The 16,803-nt window shown below is 49.2% G+C and overlaps 2 protein-coding genes and 1 long non-coding RNA gene across 4 annotated transcripts; 2 read left to right on the top strand and 1 right to left on the bottom strand.

The window, feature by feature from the left end:
• Positions 1-1,293: 1,293 nt before the first annotated feature.
• LOC147205452 (uncharacterized) lies at positions 1,294-2,073 on the top strand. Its single transcript, XR_015100981.1, has 3 exons — positions 1,294-1,422; positions 1,854-1,910; positions 1,983-2,073. It is a non-coding gene; the product is annotated as an uncharacterized LOC147205452 (long non-coding RNA).
• Positions 2,074-3,755: 1,682 nt separating this feature from the next.
• On the top strand, positions 3,756-4,994 carry brd3os (BRD3 opposite strand). The gene has a single exon (XM_086111218.1). It carries the CDS (start codon positions 4,210-4,212, stop codon positions 4,528-4,530), a length of 321 nt encoding a protein of 106 aa, XP_085967344.1. The 5' UTR covers positions 3,756-4,209; the 3' UTR covers positions 4,531-4,994.
• Positions 4,995-5,197: 203 nt separating this feature from the next.
• On the bottom strand, positions 5,198-16,179 carry LOC147205450 (bromodomain-containing protein 3-like). Of its 2 annotated transcripts, none has more exons than XM_086111216.1 (12): positions 16,048-16,179; positions 13,504-13,793; positions 12,215-12,326; positions 11,980-12,117; positions 11,578-11,728; positions 10,941-11,107; positions 10,317-10,721; positions 9,701-9,829; positions 8,806-9,012; positions 8,486-8,718; positions 8,028-8,341; positions 5,198-6,174 (listed from the first exon to the last, which is right to left on the bottom strand). In XM_086111216.1, exons 2-12 carry the CDS (start codon positions 13,593-13,595, stop codon positions 6,056-6,058), a joined length of 2,067 nt encoding a protein of 688 aa, XP_085967342.1. In that variant the 5' UTR covers positions 13,596-13,793; positions 16,048-16,179; the 3' UTR covers positions 5,198-6,055. The 2 variants fall into 2 exon arrangements, with proteins under 2 accessions (XP_085967342.1, XP_085967343.1); XM_086111217.1 differs by having other exon boundaries at positions 8,830-9,012.
• Between the last annotated feature and the right edge of the window lie 624 nt (positions 16,180-16,803).

The raw sequence follows: 16,803 nt of genomic DNA, 5'->3' as shown, positions 1-16,803 counted from the left end.
AAGACTCCAGTGCTTGTGTTATATGTACACGACCACAGACAGGCACGATAGCAAGGATGCACGCATCCATGCATGTTGTCCCGTACACGTGTATGGTGTATCTTTTCAACAAGTCATAAATGAGTCATTGCGCTGCGTGTCGATAGTTACGACGGCGATGCCGGGACGGAAGCGGCCGCTCTGGGCTCCCCGCTGCGGTTGCCGTGGTAACAAGCCTCCCACCCCTCCCGGCACACCGCGGGCAGCAAGCCTGGGAGGCCGCTTTGACATGTCATTTGACCTGACGTGGGAACGCAAAAGCGCCCGCTGGTGGGCGTGGCCCGGGTGTGACATCTTCAGCGAGCACACGTCCAGTCGCAGCGACACGCGCGCAGCGGAGGAGCTTCGGACCCCAGGCCACAAGTCCACGCGGTCCCTTTGTATACGTGCGTGCGTGTGCACGTGCGCGTGTGTTGAAGCCATGGGGGAGGGTCCATAAAGTGGGACACAAGTGAGGAGTCAACTCAACGCCATCAGCTTCATCTTCATCATCATTTTCATCATAGTCACTCTCGTCATCAACAAAATTGTCATCATTTTCATCTTCTTCGCTATCATTCTCATCTTAACTCATTTACACCCTTTGACGTATAAATACGTCAATTAGCGCATAGCCGTTCCCTCCCCATGACGTATTAATACGTCAATCACGTGTTTTCATGGGGGAGGGTGCAAGAGAGTCCGATGCAACTTCTCACCACAGGATTAGGCTTGACGGCAATGTTAAATAGCAAAAAAATGGCCATCGGGTGGCAGTGGTGCAAAAATCAACCACGATCACGCCGCAGAAGTAGTAGAAAGGGCGTACAGTGAAGGAGAGGCGTAAGTGGATAGTGGATTGGAACATTAGCAACGAGCAACGATGGAGAAAAGGAAATAACTAACTAAAAATGATTTTTATTGGGTATAAAAGCGTCCTCGAAACAAAACAACAAAGGAGATGGTGTTTGTGTGGAAGAGAAAATGACGCTTCGGTCACTAATCGAAAGCGTCACCCGTCAAACGAACGTCGGCCTGCACAAACATGGAGTGCTACACGCGGCCCGCATAGCTCACGCCGAGTTGCGAGTTCATCTGATGAAGATGAACTTGCTCCACGTCAGCGATCATCGCTTGGCAGAGCATTTTGTGCCTCTCGATGCCCCACATCGCCCACAAATCGTCTCCCCGGCGACTTCCAGCGATGACGGCAAAGAGGCTGCATTGCGTCGCATGGCCGACGCCGGGCACACGTCAGCGATTCGCTGGAATCGTCTCGTAAAGACGACGGCGAAAACGATGAATTGGAGAGCAATTTGGATCCCGATATGTCGGACGAATATGTGCCTTCGGACATAACGGAAAGCAGCTGAGAGTCCTCGCCAGAGCCGCTGGAACGAGGAGGTAACTGCTGACTAGCTTGCAAGTTCCCATTCAAAACTTCATCACTTCTTATGCCTCCTCAGTCACTTTTATGCACCGCTACATTCCCCGCTATACTATGAAGTTGCCAGTAACACTAATCATTTATGTACGGTTGATGCGTCTCGTAGATGTGGATGAAAATATGCGCTGACTTGCATGTCGCCATAGGTTTAAAAAAAAAAAAACAGGACACATTTGGTCCGCTCAGCTCTGCTAAAACCACTCGTGTTAAATTCATATTCCATTTCATTTCAAATTGGATGCTGAGCAACGTGGAATGAATGGTGTAAATAGCAGTGTGCGAGCATGTATCTGTGTGTGTGAGAGATGTTGAAATGTAAGTGGAAAGCAACAATAAAAAAATAGAAAAATAAAAGTGTGGTAATTGTACATACTTCTATACATTACAGATTGTCCAACCAGAAGCCAAAAGATGACGACTCCTCGCTTTGGTGGTGGAAAGAAAGGTAAATAAAATTATTGTACCTCACTCTGCAGCAAGATATATTTGCAACTTTTTATGTTTCTATAATTTATAGGGCGTGTATCTGGACGTGGTGGGATGAATCGATGGTGACAAACTGGATGGAAGCCAAAAACCATCTTCTCCACAGCTGCACTTTTGTTCATAGTTCAATAGGTTTGTTGTGTGCAAATAAATTATTTTGCTACAAAAACATTATTTGTAATATTCTTTTGTAGGAGGAACACATTATTGAGGTATTTGAGCTGCCACAAAAGCAAAAAATAGTGTAAAACTTGAAATGCATGCTTTTACAAAAAGCTCATTTTCTCTGGATTTCTGCAGAAAATCGGCCTTTCCCATAAAACATAGCAGTTTTCTAATGCTGATTGCCAACGAACGGAGAAAGATAGAAACAAACCTTTTTTTCTGCTGAAAGAAGAGAGTCTCACCTTTCTTTTGACAGGTTGCATGTATATATAGCCATAGAACAGAAAATTCTGTGGGCCTTGCAAATCAGCCAAAATTCAGTAAAATGTGAGGGATTGAGGGGGTTGCTCCAGTGAAAAGGGGTGGTATTCAATGAGTTAATCATCATCATCATCATCATTTTAAATTGTCTCTTACAAGGGTTGTCTATGAGTCCTACTCAAAGATTGGTCTCCATCATGTTGTCAGAGCCATTAACAATGAAATGAAATCAAAGCTCATCGAGACAAACTTCAAAGCGAAATGTAAATCTAACTTCCGTCCGTAAAATTCCGCCACACTGAGATAATATCCTCTGAATGGTCAAGGCAAACAGTGATGTCCGACCTTTTAGAGGCCCTCATTCCTCCATACAGGGACATAGGTGTCAAAGTCAGGTCCTGGAGGGCCGCTGCCCTGCATGTTTTCCAAGTCTCCCTGTTGCAACACACCTGATTCAAATGAACAGGTTCAATGTTAGGCTTCCGCAGAGCTTGCTGATGATCTGATCATTTGAATCAGGTGTGTTGCAACAGGGAGACTTGAAAACATGCAGGACAGCGGCCCTCCAGGACCTGACTTTGACACCCCTGCAGGGATCTCAGCATAAAACACGCACTTATAGCAGTGTTTTCAGCGAAAAACAACAACAACAACAGAAGTTGTCAAGACAGTGGCAGCACGTAAAATGGCTGCTCTGTAGCTTCGACAACGAGAGGCAATTGATCCCCAATTCATTAACACAGTCTGCGATTGCTGCCTCAGGCTTGGAGGCGCTGGTGAGCGATGTCTGCCATTCTGTGGTTTAAACTGGTATTACATTTTTGCATCGCTGCGTAACTTTAAACACTTCTATTTTCAGATATCAATCAAGTGTGGGAAAGAGCCCCCAGTTGCCCATTTCTAAATAAAACAGTTGATGAGGATTACATTTCATATAACGTTTCACGTTTTTAGGGAAGGGTCAAAAAATTTAATTTTGATGCTGTGGCAGTCATAAGCACACTGAAAACGATCACATGGTGACGTCACATCAAATTGACTATTCGGGCTCAAATATTACACAGATTTCAAATAATATCAACACATTTTTTCCCGAAAATGGGATTTGGTTTGTAGAGTATTCGGAGGTCTGACGCACACATGCTCCAGAAGATAGCAATTTCCGTTTAACTAGTCAACAACTTGGGGAGACAAACGAGCTAAAAAAGTTCCGATTTTTTTTTTAATCACTTACCTAAACGAGCAATTAACGGTATTGGTGAAATTGGCTTAGAATTTTTCATTTCCGAAACTTTGAATAAATGATTTTATTAGATTAATGTAATGTAGTCCAGCCCAGTGTCAATCCGTAGAACATTTGACGAACACGTCGCTTGTTTCTACCCGACCCTCAAATCAGAGACGCGCTGTCCGGCTAACAAGCGAAGAGGGTGAAGTGTGATATTGATCGAAATCTAATGACATCTTTTGTCCCATTTGGATCAACGAATCCACCACATACAGTATTGCCTCGCTAACGCTAACCGCAGCTAACGAGCGTGTGCTTGAAAAGTTTGGACTTGCCGTGATGGTCAGCAGCGTTAGCATGAGCCGTTAGCCGGAGGGCTAACGGGGAGCTCGCGTGGCATTTTTTTTGGACTCCATTCGTGGCCTTTAGGAAATTTCGGATCGCTCAACAGTAGTCAATTGTACCGGGGTCAGGTGCGTCGCCATGGCAACGTGCGCTGTGGCGGGTCCTCCCACTCGTGGGAGCGTCACGTGGAGTTGAGTCGAAGCTCAGCATTGTGGAAGCTGCTGCTTCTGCCTGTTCTTTTCCTCGGGATGCCATCCGCATGTCGTCCTCAGCTGAGCCCGAGCTAGAGGACTCCGCTGCGCCCGTTGGCGGCGCCGTTGGCGGCCGCGGTCCTCTGGCTCCATTGCCCCCTTTGGCCTCCAAGGCCTTGTCCGAGTCGTTCGCCCGCTTGCGCTACCTGGACACGTCGTTGCTGGTGTGGCGGCAGCAACAGGCGGCGGTACCCCAGCATCCGTCCTCCTACCTCAGCCGCAGTCAGTCGGCCTGGTACAGCAGCTACGGCAACAGCGCCGTGGTTGTCCCCGACAAGAGCCGCCTTAACGAGGAGCAGGGACGCTCCAGGATCTGCGTGCTCATGTAGCGCGGCGGAGAGCTTATCACACAGCCAACCCTGGACGATCCCTCTGCAGTCATCAGTGTTCATTAATCGTTTTGAGTCATTCGGGACCTGGAAATGCTCAATGATTCCAGCCTACGACTAGATTCTGGAAGTGGGAGTCGAATACTAGCCCCTAATCACTGTGATCGAAGGAGGGCTGGACTGGCACCCCAAAAAAAAGGTCATCCCTGAGGCCTGCCCCTCCTAATTAGCAGACTGATGCATGTATTACCTGAGGGGAGGTATTTTACTTTTTCCCCGACCTGGCAGCTTGCTACATTTGGTCAAGTAGTTAATTGAATCACTCTTGGATTCTTTTATTGGGAGATCCCTGATGTGACTAGATGTAACAAGCAATTTGTAACACTCGGCAGCTCCTTGAGTGTTGTCATTTTGCATTTGTGTTTTTCACCCTTTGTCCTGTTCAGTAAACATCTGAAGCTGCATTGCGACCGTTGCTCTCCTTGCCCACACGCCAGGGGCATGGCTCCATCATCACCAGTGTGTGAAAAGATTCTACGTCCCGACATTTTAATTCACTTACATGTGCCATACTCAATGTTTGAATCGATGTATCCAAGAAATCCAAGCTTCACGTGAGCATGCTCACGCGAGAAACAGGCAAAAATGAGGGCAGAGTGAGCCAGGCCAAGGTCACTTTATGTTTATTTATGAAAAGAAAGGAAGTCAGAAAATAAGGATCCCATATCAGTAATTACACCAAATGACTTTTTTTTTTCTTCTGGCTTCTCGTGTGTTGGCGTGTAGCACACGCGTGTAGCACGACGACTACACAAGAAGCTACTTGACGAGAAGCTACTATACAGGAAGCTACTATACAGTGCTGACGTACGGCCCGACGGAGTGCATGCAAACACATCAAATCACTCTTTTCCTTTTTCTTAGTAAAATTAAAAAAAAAAAAACTAGTAGAGCAACTAAAAACAAACTCGCCCGCACGTCCATCGCACGCCAGCCGCAGGGTCTGACCAACCGGACGATGACATCAATGATGTCATCACGGGGGGGTGGCCAAACAAGACAGATTAAGAACGTAAAATTTCAAATATTAAAAACGTATTTCCCCCTCGCACCATTATTCGGCGAGAGGCGGGTCTCCCGACAGGAAGTGAGACATGTAGTGTTGGTGGAAAGGTGGGGCAAGCGGCAACGTCACGAAATGTTTTCGTTGGCTAGAAACGTCTGTCAAAGAAACACTGCGCCGCCCCTAAAAACAGTGACACCCCCCCGTGAGGCCGACACATTTGTCCCATTCTTTTCACGGCAAGCGTGTCGAGTTTTTCTTTTCCTCCACAAAGAACAAAATTCAAAAAACAAAAGACTAGATGCTAAAAAAAAAAAACAGCTGAGCTTATGTACATACATCAGGGTGTGTATGTGTGTGTGTGTACTTGAATGTATATATTTATATATTTATATACGTACGTGTGTGTGTGTGGGGTGTGTGTGTAACAAGTCCAGAAGGTGTGTGCATGTCGGTGTGTGTTCAGTCTGTGTCTGAGGAAGAGGACGTTCCCGTTGAGGAGCTGTCGTCAGACGAGGAAGACGAGCTCCCGCTCAAACGACTAGCCCCGCCTCCCGAGGCCCCGCCTCCAGCTTGCTTCTCTAGAAAGAAAAGAACAAATGTTGAGTTCCCAACGTGGTGTCGACGGCGAAAGGTTGTATCGAGTCGCTTGGCGGCAGTCGTCGTCATGGTGACCGCACGTGACAACCAGCTTCCACGGGCCAAATTGCAGACTTCAAACGAGACAAGAGAGTCCTTTTCCAATGGTTTGGGTCAGATTGCAAGACAAGTTTGGAAAATTGTGTCTTTATGCTGTTGGCTTTGACAACAAAAACAAATCTGGCTTTTTTTTTTTTTTTTGAAGATCAGGCATGGGTGATCGTCTAGAAACTTGTAACGGGTGCATCTATCGAGTGCAATCCTATCCTGGACTTAAATTATCCTCAGAAGAGGATAGTTCGAGCGTGGTTTTTTTTCCCTCTCCCTACCCAGCGTTTTTCCTTTCTGAATTCTGATTGTAATTTCCCCATTGCGGGACAAATAAAGGATATCTTATCTTACCTTATCTTATCTCTTGTCTCCAGCTGTGCCACTGATGTCACTTGAATTTTTCGCAAGGAAAAAAATCGTTTCATTGCTCCCAAACCAATGGAGATGATTCCAAATGAATGGCAGTTCCATTTTCTTGCACAAACGATAACAAGAGGTGAGCTCGTGAGTGAAAAATGGGACCAACTTTTATCGTTCCTTGTATTTGTCAATTTTGCGGAGTGTCTTTTTCTGGATTTGTTGGCAAAATGCTTTTATTGCGCCATTGAAGCAAGCACACCTGTCGCTAAGCTTTGCAGTCACAAAGGAAAAAAAAACCTTCAGATGCTTCTAGACTAGTTTTGGATTCAGCATTACACAATATGTTCGCGCTAAATTTAGGAGTCCCTCCATTTAATGCGCCACACGCGCTCATGAGAGAGTGGTGAGCTTTCGATGGCCCAATCACAATGGCGTACAAACATCGTTGCTTTTGTCTGCCTCGCTAATGGGATCCTGCGTGAATTGATTAGTGTCGCGCGCCAATGATGCGACGTCGTCTGCCGCCATCAAACGGCGCCACGCACGAAGCATCGCGTCGCTTCTGCCGACATTTGGCTCTCGCCGTCGCCTTGATGAGAACGGAGCGGTCGCGCAAACGGCAGACATAAGGTTGCAAGCAGACAAATGAGACCAGCCCCGACACACCCGGCCAGTGCGAGGCGCCTCATATAAGTCACCTGCGCTCTCCAACACGCTCATGTGTTTGGGGCGGGGTTCATCTCTGCCAAGCCACACCCCTCAGAGCTAAAAGACAAAGTGCTCGTTCTACTTAACATTGTGATTTAATATCGCTTACGCAACGCCTTTCCTACACAAGCAAGATGGTGCATTCAGGGTACTTTGGAGTGTCAAGGGGCGGTGGGCGGGGTTATCGCAGATGTCGAGGAATGACTCCCTGCACAAACTGTTGAGTGGTGAACTCGGGCATAATTGTCCCACCAGAAGAGCGATCGCGGGTTTGATCAGCGAGCGTGCGATCACCGACTCGCGGCCAGCCTCGTGATCCTCTACAACGATTAAGAAAATGATCAAGTGTTTGCTGATTGCATGTCCCGACTATAATATACCACACACAAGTATAATTGATGCTATGCAAACTTGCCTTGCAGATGCTAACAGCGCATTCTGACTATGATTGGGTAAACGTCGACGTAAGCGGTGAGGCTTTATGATGACGTGGCCCCTACTTGGGTCTTTGCCGGTGGAGCGCCAAACGCGTTTGTGGTTTTAAGCACCAAGCCAGACGAGCACCAAGTTTCATTGCGGTACATCGTTCATCTCCGTTTTAGACAGCCAGTCGCAGTCATCGAGTAAGCTGGTTCGTCACGTGATGTTCGTTTGCGTTTGTGCGGGTGCGACTCACGCAAGAGCTTCCTCTGCTTCTTCTGCAGGCACGATTTGACGTAGCGCTCGAGTTCTCGGAGCGTGGACGGCTTGAGAGTCTCAAAGTCGATCTCGATCTCGTCTGGGTTGGAGTCCCTCAGGGAAGGTTCCCTGGACTGGATGATGTGCACCACGCGGCCCAGCTTCTCTCCGGGCAGGCGGTTGATATCCAGACTCAGCTGGCGTTTCTCGTCGTACGACATTGGCAGAGAAGACGACTCCTCGCCGCCTCCGCCCCCGTCGTCGCCGTTGGCCGAGCCTCCCCCCGCCGCCTTGGTGCCTTTCTTGGCTTGTCTGGGGGGACGACGGAGTGGCATAGGACATTTTCTCCATTTTGCCCAGCACTGCCAGTATTTATTGCGGAGGCTTTTGATGCACTCGTTCTGTGCAGTTGGTGACATTGCTGCCGACAGCGGCGGACGTAAAGCGCACGCTCACCTGGCAGCGGCGATGGTGCTGTTGGCTTTGCGCGCCGGCGCCTTCTTCTGATTAGCCGCCTTGGGCTGCTGGGCGGCGGCCTTGGGCTTCTTGTCGTCGTCGGGCTTGGCCTTGGCGGCCGTCTTGTCGGCCTTGTCCTTCTTCTTGTCCTTGTCCTTCTTCTCCTTCTTCTTCTTGGGCTTGCTGACGGGCGCCTGCGACAGGACGGCCAGCTGCTCGTGCACAGCCTTCAGCTGGATGGGAAAAGCTCGTCAGCGTCCGCGGCGAGCGGACCGAAACGTGCGCTAGCTCGAGGAGGAGACAAGTAGAATGTTCTTGACCTGGGATTGGCCGGCAGCACCAACCTGCTCCTGTAGCTCAGCCAACCGCGTGGCGCGCTCCTCCTCTGAGTCGGACGACTCGTCTGAGGAGGAGTTGTTGCTGCTGTCGGACGAGGCCGTGCTTTTACTAACCAATGGCGTCGTGGACGGTGCCGACGCCTCCACGCCTTCGTCCGGGATCTTGGCGAAGCGCATCTCGAACACATCCTGCCGCGAGATGGCGGCCGTCAGCCCGACAGCCGCTACCGAGCCCGCGCCGTCGGGAGCTCGGACAAGCATGCCGACGCCCACTTGTAAGCTTATTTGCCGCAAAAATCACAGCTCGCCGCTTGGAAGCGCGCCGTGCGGCCGACCCTCGTTTACGGTGCCCCCGCGCTAGTCCGCCAAATAGTTGGTGTTTAGGTTCACACTGATGAGCTTGCCAGGTTGACGCGAATGAAACAAAACCCTTTTTTCCCCTCCTCTTTCTTACTCTCCTTTTTAACAAGGCAAATTGTGTTAAAAATCCACAAGATGACTTGCAAGTCATGCGGTTCAAGTCAAAGTCAAGTCACTTAGAAACAAAGTCCAAAGTCAAGTCGTTCCAAGTTTCTGTCCTAAAAGTCCTAAAAATAACAACTCAAGTCAAGTCATCCCTGCCAGATGGCCTCTGAATCCCCCCACCCCCAAGAATCCGCAGAGAAAGTCTTGATTTCACGGAGAACAACTGTGATTCTGCGGGGAGCAAATCTGGATTTTTCGGAGGCATTTACAAAAATAATTCTTAAAAAAAAAACATGCCGTTAAATGACTGTGCATAAAGTTAATGATAGAACTCTACTCAGTATTCTCTTTGTCCCGGCGGCCGCGTTTGAACAAGTTGCAATGTGGGCGGCCGGCCGGCCGGCGATGTTACCTGTAGCTTGCGGGCCATGGCCACCACCTCGTGGTCGGGGGGGTTGTACTTGTAGCAGTTGGAGAACATTAACCTGACGTCGGTGGCGAAGCTCTGTGGGTCACAGTACTCGCCTTTGTCCATCTTTTTCTGCAACAAAAGCGCCGCCGCGTTACACGCTGCCTTTCAGCACAGTGGAAACACAACTTACACAAGACGGAATACAATTTTTAAAAAAATAAATGACACAACAACTGTGGGCGTAGATTTGAAAATGCCCGAGCTTGAAGTTATTTTGGTGATATGCACGCAGAAAGGAGGGCGCCGAGCAAGCTTCAGGTGACGGCGTCAGCGTGGTCTCATCTCGTCTTTTGGTGTGCAGTGGCGGCGCATTCAAGTGGCAACGTGTGTGGCTCACGTCAACAAGAAGTTGAAAACCATGGCGCCCCATACGCGTCAGATTTTTAAAAAAACATTTGCCCGAATATCCATGGCTGGTATTGGCAGTCTCCATGAGTACATGCAAGAAACGCACTTCCCTGTTCACTGTCAAGTGTATATACGAGCGACCGTGCACATTTATTTTCACAATCAGCAGCGCTTGTTGTAAAAAGGACGAATGACAAACGGCGGTTACCCTGACGGTGCTGAGGTCCATGGGGTGCTTGATGATGTCGTGGTAGTCGTGCAGCTCGAGGGCCTCGGCGTCGACGGGCTTGTAGAAGGGCCACGCGTAGGCGGCGTGCTTTTTGGACAGCATCTCCTTCAAGATGGCGTCGCAGTGTTTCATCTGCTCTCCCAGCTTCCCCCCCTTGCGGCCGCCGCCGACGGCCGCGCCGCCTCCGCCGCCGCCCACGTCGCCGGCCGCCGGCTCCTCGCCCGCCTCCCGCCGGGCTTTGGCGGGGCGGGCGGCGGCCTCCCGGCGGGCCGAGGCCAGCTTGGCGGGCTTGACGTCCTGCGCGGTGGGCGAGTCGGCGCGGCCCGCCGAGATGGCCGACGTGGTGGGCGTGGTGGTGTCGGCTTTCCTCTTCACGCCCTTCTTCTGTTGGCACACCGAACGGGACTCTTACATCTTACGCAGAGTTTCTCCTCCTAACGAAACCCTTCATCTAGTTTTGTCTCACGAGTAACACGGAGCGCAGTCGTGTCATTCAGTCGGGTCGGACAGGCGCAACGAATTGTCTTACTAGCGAGGGCGAAGACCAGCGGGGCGGCCGGAAGCTGAATAGAAGCATTACGGGAGGAGCGCGCTGGCGCCTACCTTGACGACGGGCTGCGCAGACGGCATCATAGTGGCCGGCGGCTGTGTTGGCGGGGGTGCGGGAGGCGTGGCCTGGACGTTTGTGGGCGTGGTCGAAATGACGGCCGTCTGGGAGGGGGAGGGGTAGGAGGCGGGGGGCGACGCCGAAGACTCCGCCTGCTGACTCACTGACACACAAACACGACAACAATAAGCAGTCTGCTACTCTGCTCTCATACCGTACTCGAGTTGAGTAAGCTCAAGTCACGATATCGTGGATTCATCCTCGAATAGTACTTTTGATTCCCTTGAGGCATTTATTTTTTTAGTTTGTTCCAATTTGTTTTCACATCAGGTTTGTTCGGCTATTTTTTCAAAAATGCTTACTTTAAATAGTATAATTCTTGTTTCCAAGACTTTTTTTTAAAGTCACGATATCTTGTAGGGAAAAAGTCCCCCCCAAAAATCTTTTTTTTAATGCCCGCATAAAATCACCTTTTTAAAGTTGTTCTCCGCAGAATCAGGATCGTGTCATTCCCGAGTACACACTTGCATTTACGGTACTACATCTCATACAGAGATACGTGGATACACTCAAGTCAAGTCCACTCATGTGGCGTGGTCTTGTCCAAGCGGACGTGGCGGTGCTGCGGCGTACCTGTGGTGGCGGCAGCGGGCAGCTGTTTGCTCTTGCTCTTGCCTTTGGGGGCAGGCGGCAGCAGTGCCACTTCCTCCTGAGGCATCTGCGCCACCTTCTGGAGGAAGATCTTCTCCAGCGCCTGCGCCATCAGCACGATGTCGTCTGTCGGCTACGCAAAAAATGCACACCTGTCAACTGGCGACTCATGACAACATACCTGTGGTGTTCACATGCACCTATAAAGTAGTACTCGAGAACAGGTACAGGAATTTTTTTTAAGACTTTAAAGTGCCAATTCAACTCTACGGAGGCATATTGTTGAACACACACACTCACACAAAAAATGTCAGCGAACAGATGGGACAAGGGAAAATAATTGCAATGGAGGTGGGGGTGGGTGGGTCGGTTGTGCCTGCGCACCTTGTTGTAGATGTAGCAGTTGGTGAACATGGTGTTGAAGTCCTGCATGGCCTCACTGGCGCTCCAGTAGTAGTTGTTCTCCAGACGCTTCTTGATGGTGCCCATGTCCATCGGGTTCTTGATCACCTTGTGGTAATCCTACACACACACACACACACACACACACACACACACACAGCAACACGCTTAGCCCCTGCCCTTCCCACTGGTGCGGCGCCAAGCGGGCGTCACTCACCGCCAGGCACAGCTTGATGGCGTCCACGGGCTGGTAGAAAGGCCACGCAAACTGATGCTTCCACAACGTCTTCACCACCACGTTCTGCATGTACTGCAGCTGGTTGGTTTTCCTGCTCGCGCGCACACACACACACACACACACACACACAACCCGTCATGAGTGCTCTTCCTTCACACACATTGTCAGCAATAACACCAACCAGGAAGCTGATTGGTCACCCTGGTGACACACAAATGAAAACCCACAAACAAAATGTCAGCTGTCTCTCTCACACTCACACACACACACACATCCACATCCACAATTTGTGCACAGGCTGACGAATTCGGAACCACCAATTATTGCGTATCTCATTCTCCTATCTATTTGATCGTCGAGATTACTTTTCTGCATCCAACATCTGTAACCAAATAAAAATGCGCTTCCTTTATTTTATTTTTATTTTTTTGTGGATAAAATCAAATAATATACCTTTCTGCTTCTTTCAAGAACCAGAAAGGTAAATACGCAAGAGAAAAGAAGTGGTGAACAACCAATTGGTTTTCATTTTGGGATCAACAGCATTACTCTCTCCAATTTCAAGCATGCAGCGCAGCAAAATGTTTTGGGGTGTTGATTTTGGGCAACGACATGAATTGACAGCGGCACAGTGGTCCAGTGGTTAGCGCGTCAACCTCACAGTGCAGAGGTCGTGGGTTTCATCCCGGTTCCGGCCTTCCTGTGTGGAGTTTGCATGTTCTCCCCGTGCCTGCGTGGGTTTGCTCCGGGTACTCCGGTTTCCTCCCACATTCCAAAAACATGTATGGCAGGCTGCTTGAACACTATAAATTGTCCCTAGGTGTGACTGTCAGTGCGGACGGTTGTTCGTCTCTGCGTGCCCTGCGATTGGCTGGCAACCGGTTCAGGGTGTCCCCCGCCTACTGCCCGAAGACGGATGGGATAGGCTCTGGCACCGCTTGTGAGGATAAAAGTGGTCCGGATAATGGATGGATGGGATGAATTGACATCAGCGCCACAGCAGCAATCGAGTGTCCCAATTTGACAAATCCTGCTTCAAACACCTCTTTGCCCATACAACTGCCATTGGAAAGAAGCCCCACAGTTCTCAACAGTCGATATGGGACACTTGCTACACTGCTAGCCGTTAGCCGCTAACGCTTGCAACAGGTGATCAGACAATGTCGGCGTGATAAATTGGGAGGTTTTTTTAAGCCTCCATTGGCGATGGGAGATAATTTGAGATTGACGACGTGTTGATGTTGTGGCGAGACTTTGCGGCGGCTCACCTCCCGGGCTTGGTGGGGTTGGTGACCTCCGGCGGAGGTGGGTTGGTGAGGGTGGGGGGACTCGGAGGGGCAGCCTCGGGGGCGTCCGACATGGTGGACGGCGGCGACGCGCTAATGCGGCGTGGGGATGCAGCGTCTGACCGCGGGAGGGAAATAGGGAAAAGGCCCTCTGTTGGTCCGAGGGGGTGCGCGGGTGGGAGCGTGCGTGGGTGCCTGCGTGCTTTTGTGTCACTTGCGTTGTTCCTTCAGCTGGACGTTTCCCTCCAGGAGACAAACTCCCATCGTACGACCTGACAAACACACCAATTCACAAGGCATGGGTGAGTGACTTCATCCGCAACCTGCTTGAGAGGGCGGCAATCGTTTTGAAACTGCGCTCAACTTCAAATTGTCGTCAGCTGCACCATTTCACCCTTTTCACAAGTAGTTACAAAAACATGACATATGCATAGTAGGGCTCGCAGCTCATTATTTTAAAATTTTATGAACCCATCCTTTTTTTTTATGAATTGATAACCTGCCCCCACCCCAAAAAATATTAACAATAATTCTATCCCCTTGCTTGTCAACATGAAATTATCTCCAATTCCTGTCATCCCTCATAAACGCAGACCGACACCTTTCTGTCTTTTTGCAAATATCCACTTTTACTTTGGAAAACAATCCACATTTTTGCTGATTTTCCTCACAAAAGTGACAGATCAAACCAGGAGTTGAATCATCACGAATTTACAGTAAAAGAACGCAAGGCTTTTGTTGGTTGTTCTTAACTTAAAAGCCTTCAATTTGAGCAAAGTCAATTCTTTGGGGCAAGTGTCGCCGCTTGAAACATTCCAAACGTTTTGTTGCGTTGACTCAGAACTTGTCCGAATTCTGTGCACTATTGAGCTCATTGTTAGATGTTTTGAACTGAAACTCGTCTGCCAGTCGGAGGTCTTTTTTAATTGGCAAATGGAACAAAAAGTTGATCTCTGATGAGAAATATGCAAATTGAAATTTTGACCAGAAAAATTAAAAATAAATAACATTTCTCTGGAACCCATCATCAAAATCCGTGGTGCTCGTTTTCCCATCAACATTCACAATTACGTTATAACGTGCCGAGTTTCACATTCCAGCATGATAAGTTAAAACATGGGAAGCTTGACTTCGGCAAAACAAAACAAAGCAATTCCTTTCGGTTGGGTCATTTGCAAAGGACTCACTTTTGTGTCATACCTATCAAAGTAGGTACCCATGTAACTACATGGCAGTTAAAAAAAATCCAAGATTGCCAAAGATTGCATATTTTAAAAGTGGAAACATACTTGCACAGGGCTCCTTTGCCTGCTACCTGAAACGGAGGGAATTGCTTAGTTTTGACTGAGTCGAAGGTCAAATGAAATTGTCAAAATGTATCATCAATGTATCACATTCAAAGAGGACATTTACCACATTAAAATTGACATTTGGCATGTCAAAACATGTCACGTATTACGTTAAAATTTCTCTCATTAGTGTATGTGTATTTTTTTTTTTTGCTCAATGTAGGTAGCAGCACAGAGGGACTGTCCTCCGAGACAGGTTTCTCCTACGGGAGACCTAATAAAAAGTAAAATCTAATTAAGAGGTGATACTTGAACTTTTTTGGTTTTTAGGTGAGGAAGGAATAACGCTTTCGGAACTTTGAAAATAATGCCGGGCTGCATTTTAAACTTGCTCGCAAAACGGCGCATCGGATGACTGGCAGGTAAACACCCAACTGTTGTATGTTTTTTTTAAGGATTGGAAAAATTGATTTGAGATAAGTAAAGCAAATGGTGCCTTTGATGGTAGCGTGACGACCGTTTGCAAGCGCCATTCGCGCACCGTCGTGTCCAAACGTCCAACAAGTGCATCGAAGCATGTGAAAGGCAAAAAAAAATTTTTAAAAGCCAAAGCAAAAGTGAACTCGCCTGGATTGGCGGCTTGCAGATGCTTAACGACGGCTGCTAACGCACAAGCTAACGGCCGACAGTAGCGGCTGCTTCGCCAATCCCCGCACTTAGCCCGGCTGTCAGCCGGGCGCATCTCGGCGTGCACGAAGCCCTTTTTGTCGGCCGACGTGGGCGCAAACGTGGCTCCACGATGAAAGGCGCTCGCGGGCTTGCCCATTTTCTCACAGCCCAGCGCGACGCTCGCTCGCTAGCTGGCTAGTGCAAAAAGATGGCGGGCAAGCCGACGCACAAGAGCGGCTACGCGAGCTAGCTATACAACGTTCATCACGTCGCTGCCACTCGGAGAAGCGAGAACGGGCGAGGGCGGCTCGCACGCCCGTGGACGGAAGAAAGCACGCGAATGGAGTTGGCCGTGAAAGCAAAAGCAAGATCGAAGCTACCTCGGTCGCTGGCTGGATGGCTCGCGTTGGCCGCTGGAGTGTTAATTAGCACGTTAGCATGTTAGCTGAGCTTTGTCTGAAGGCGCCGAGCGGCCAGGCAGCCTCCCGACGCGCAGCGACACTTTGCGGCCGAGCCGAGCGCGAGTGGGACCCGAGCCCCCCGCCACGGTGCGCGCGGACGTGTTTACTTTGGGCTTGGTCCTCCGGTGTGTCCAACGGCGGCCTCCACTCACTTTCCTGGATGATTTGGATTTAGCCAAGTAGCATAATAGATGAGTTATCAGCTGTCTGTTCTACGCGCAGCCGTAGTGACTAGTCGCGTCATTGCTGTTGTTGTGCCCCGATTGGCTGGCAACCTAGTCAAGGCGTCGCGATTGGGCCGAGCGCGGTCCACGCTTTTGGCATTTGTTATTGGACGGACCAAGTGAAATTTGTGGAGTGCTGCGATTGGTTGAAGAAAAGGCAGCGCTGCTGGGATTGGCTGGAATATTAGGTTGGCTCTCGGCGGGCGAACGCCATTTCCCAGTATGCAATGTGCCGCGCAATGACGTCCACTGTCGACGACTGCCGTGTTTGACTTGTCAAAGTAGCAACAAAAAAAAAAGTCAAAAGCACCACAGATTGAAATGTAGATAAACTCGAGCCCCCACTTCCATTACAGTGCTAAATTTTTATTAATAAAGTTGTGAGTGCGGGGGGAAATGTCAAGCAAACGTGGTACAGTAAAACGTGCATTTGAAATATTGTTAATATTAATCCACTTTTGATATTCAGTGACTCCCATAAAAGGGGATTGGAATGTGGCCAGAAATGAAAGGTCAAAGAGCAAAAGTGATTTTACACATTTTCAGCATGACGTCTCTGATCCACTGGTGAAAGGACTCTTTGATCCTCTCCTCTTTCATCTATAACTGCTTCAGACAACAAAGTGTATGCAGAAAAGT

This window comes from Hippocampus guttulatus, chromosome 5 (assembly GCF_054856545.1).
Source record: "Hippocampus guttulatus isolate MCC_2025c chromosome 5, RoL_Hgut_1.0, whole genome shotgun sequence".
NCBI lineage: Eukaryota > Metazoa > Chordata > Actinopteri > Syngnathiformes > Syngnathidae > Hippocampus > Hippocampus guttulatus.
The sequence above is the reverse complement of the archived record's forward strand: the minus strand, read 5'-3'. Positions and strand labels throughout refer to the sequence as shown.

Coding starts and splice junctions, on each gene's coding strand:
- brd3os (XM_086111218.1), top strand. CDS start 4,210: ATGTCGTCCTCAGCTGAGCCCGAGCTAGAGGACTCCGCTGCGCCCGTT.
- LOC147205450 (XM_086111216.1), bottom strand. CDS start 13,595: ATGTCGGACGCCCCCGAGGCTGCCCCTCCGAGTCCCCCCACCCTCACC. Junction 11,108..11,577: donor GCCCGCTGCCGCCACCACAG/GTACGCCGCAGC, acceptor TTTGTGTGTCAG/TGAGTCAGCAGGCGGAGTCT. Junction 6,175..8,027: donor GAAGCAGAGGAAGCTCTTGC/GTGAGTCGCACC, acceptor TTTTCTTTCTAG/AGAAGCAAGCTGGAGGCGGG.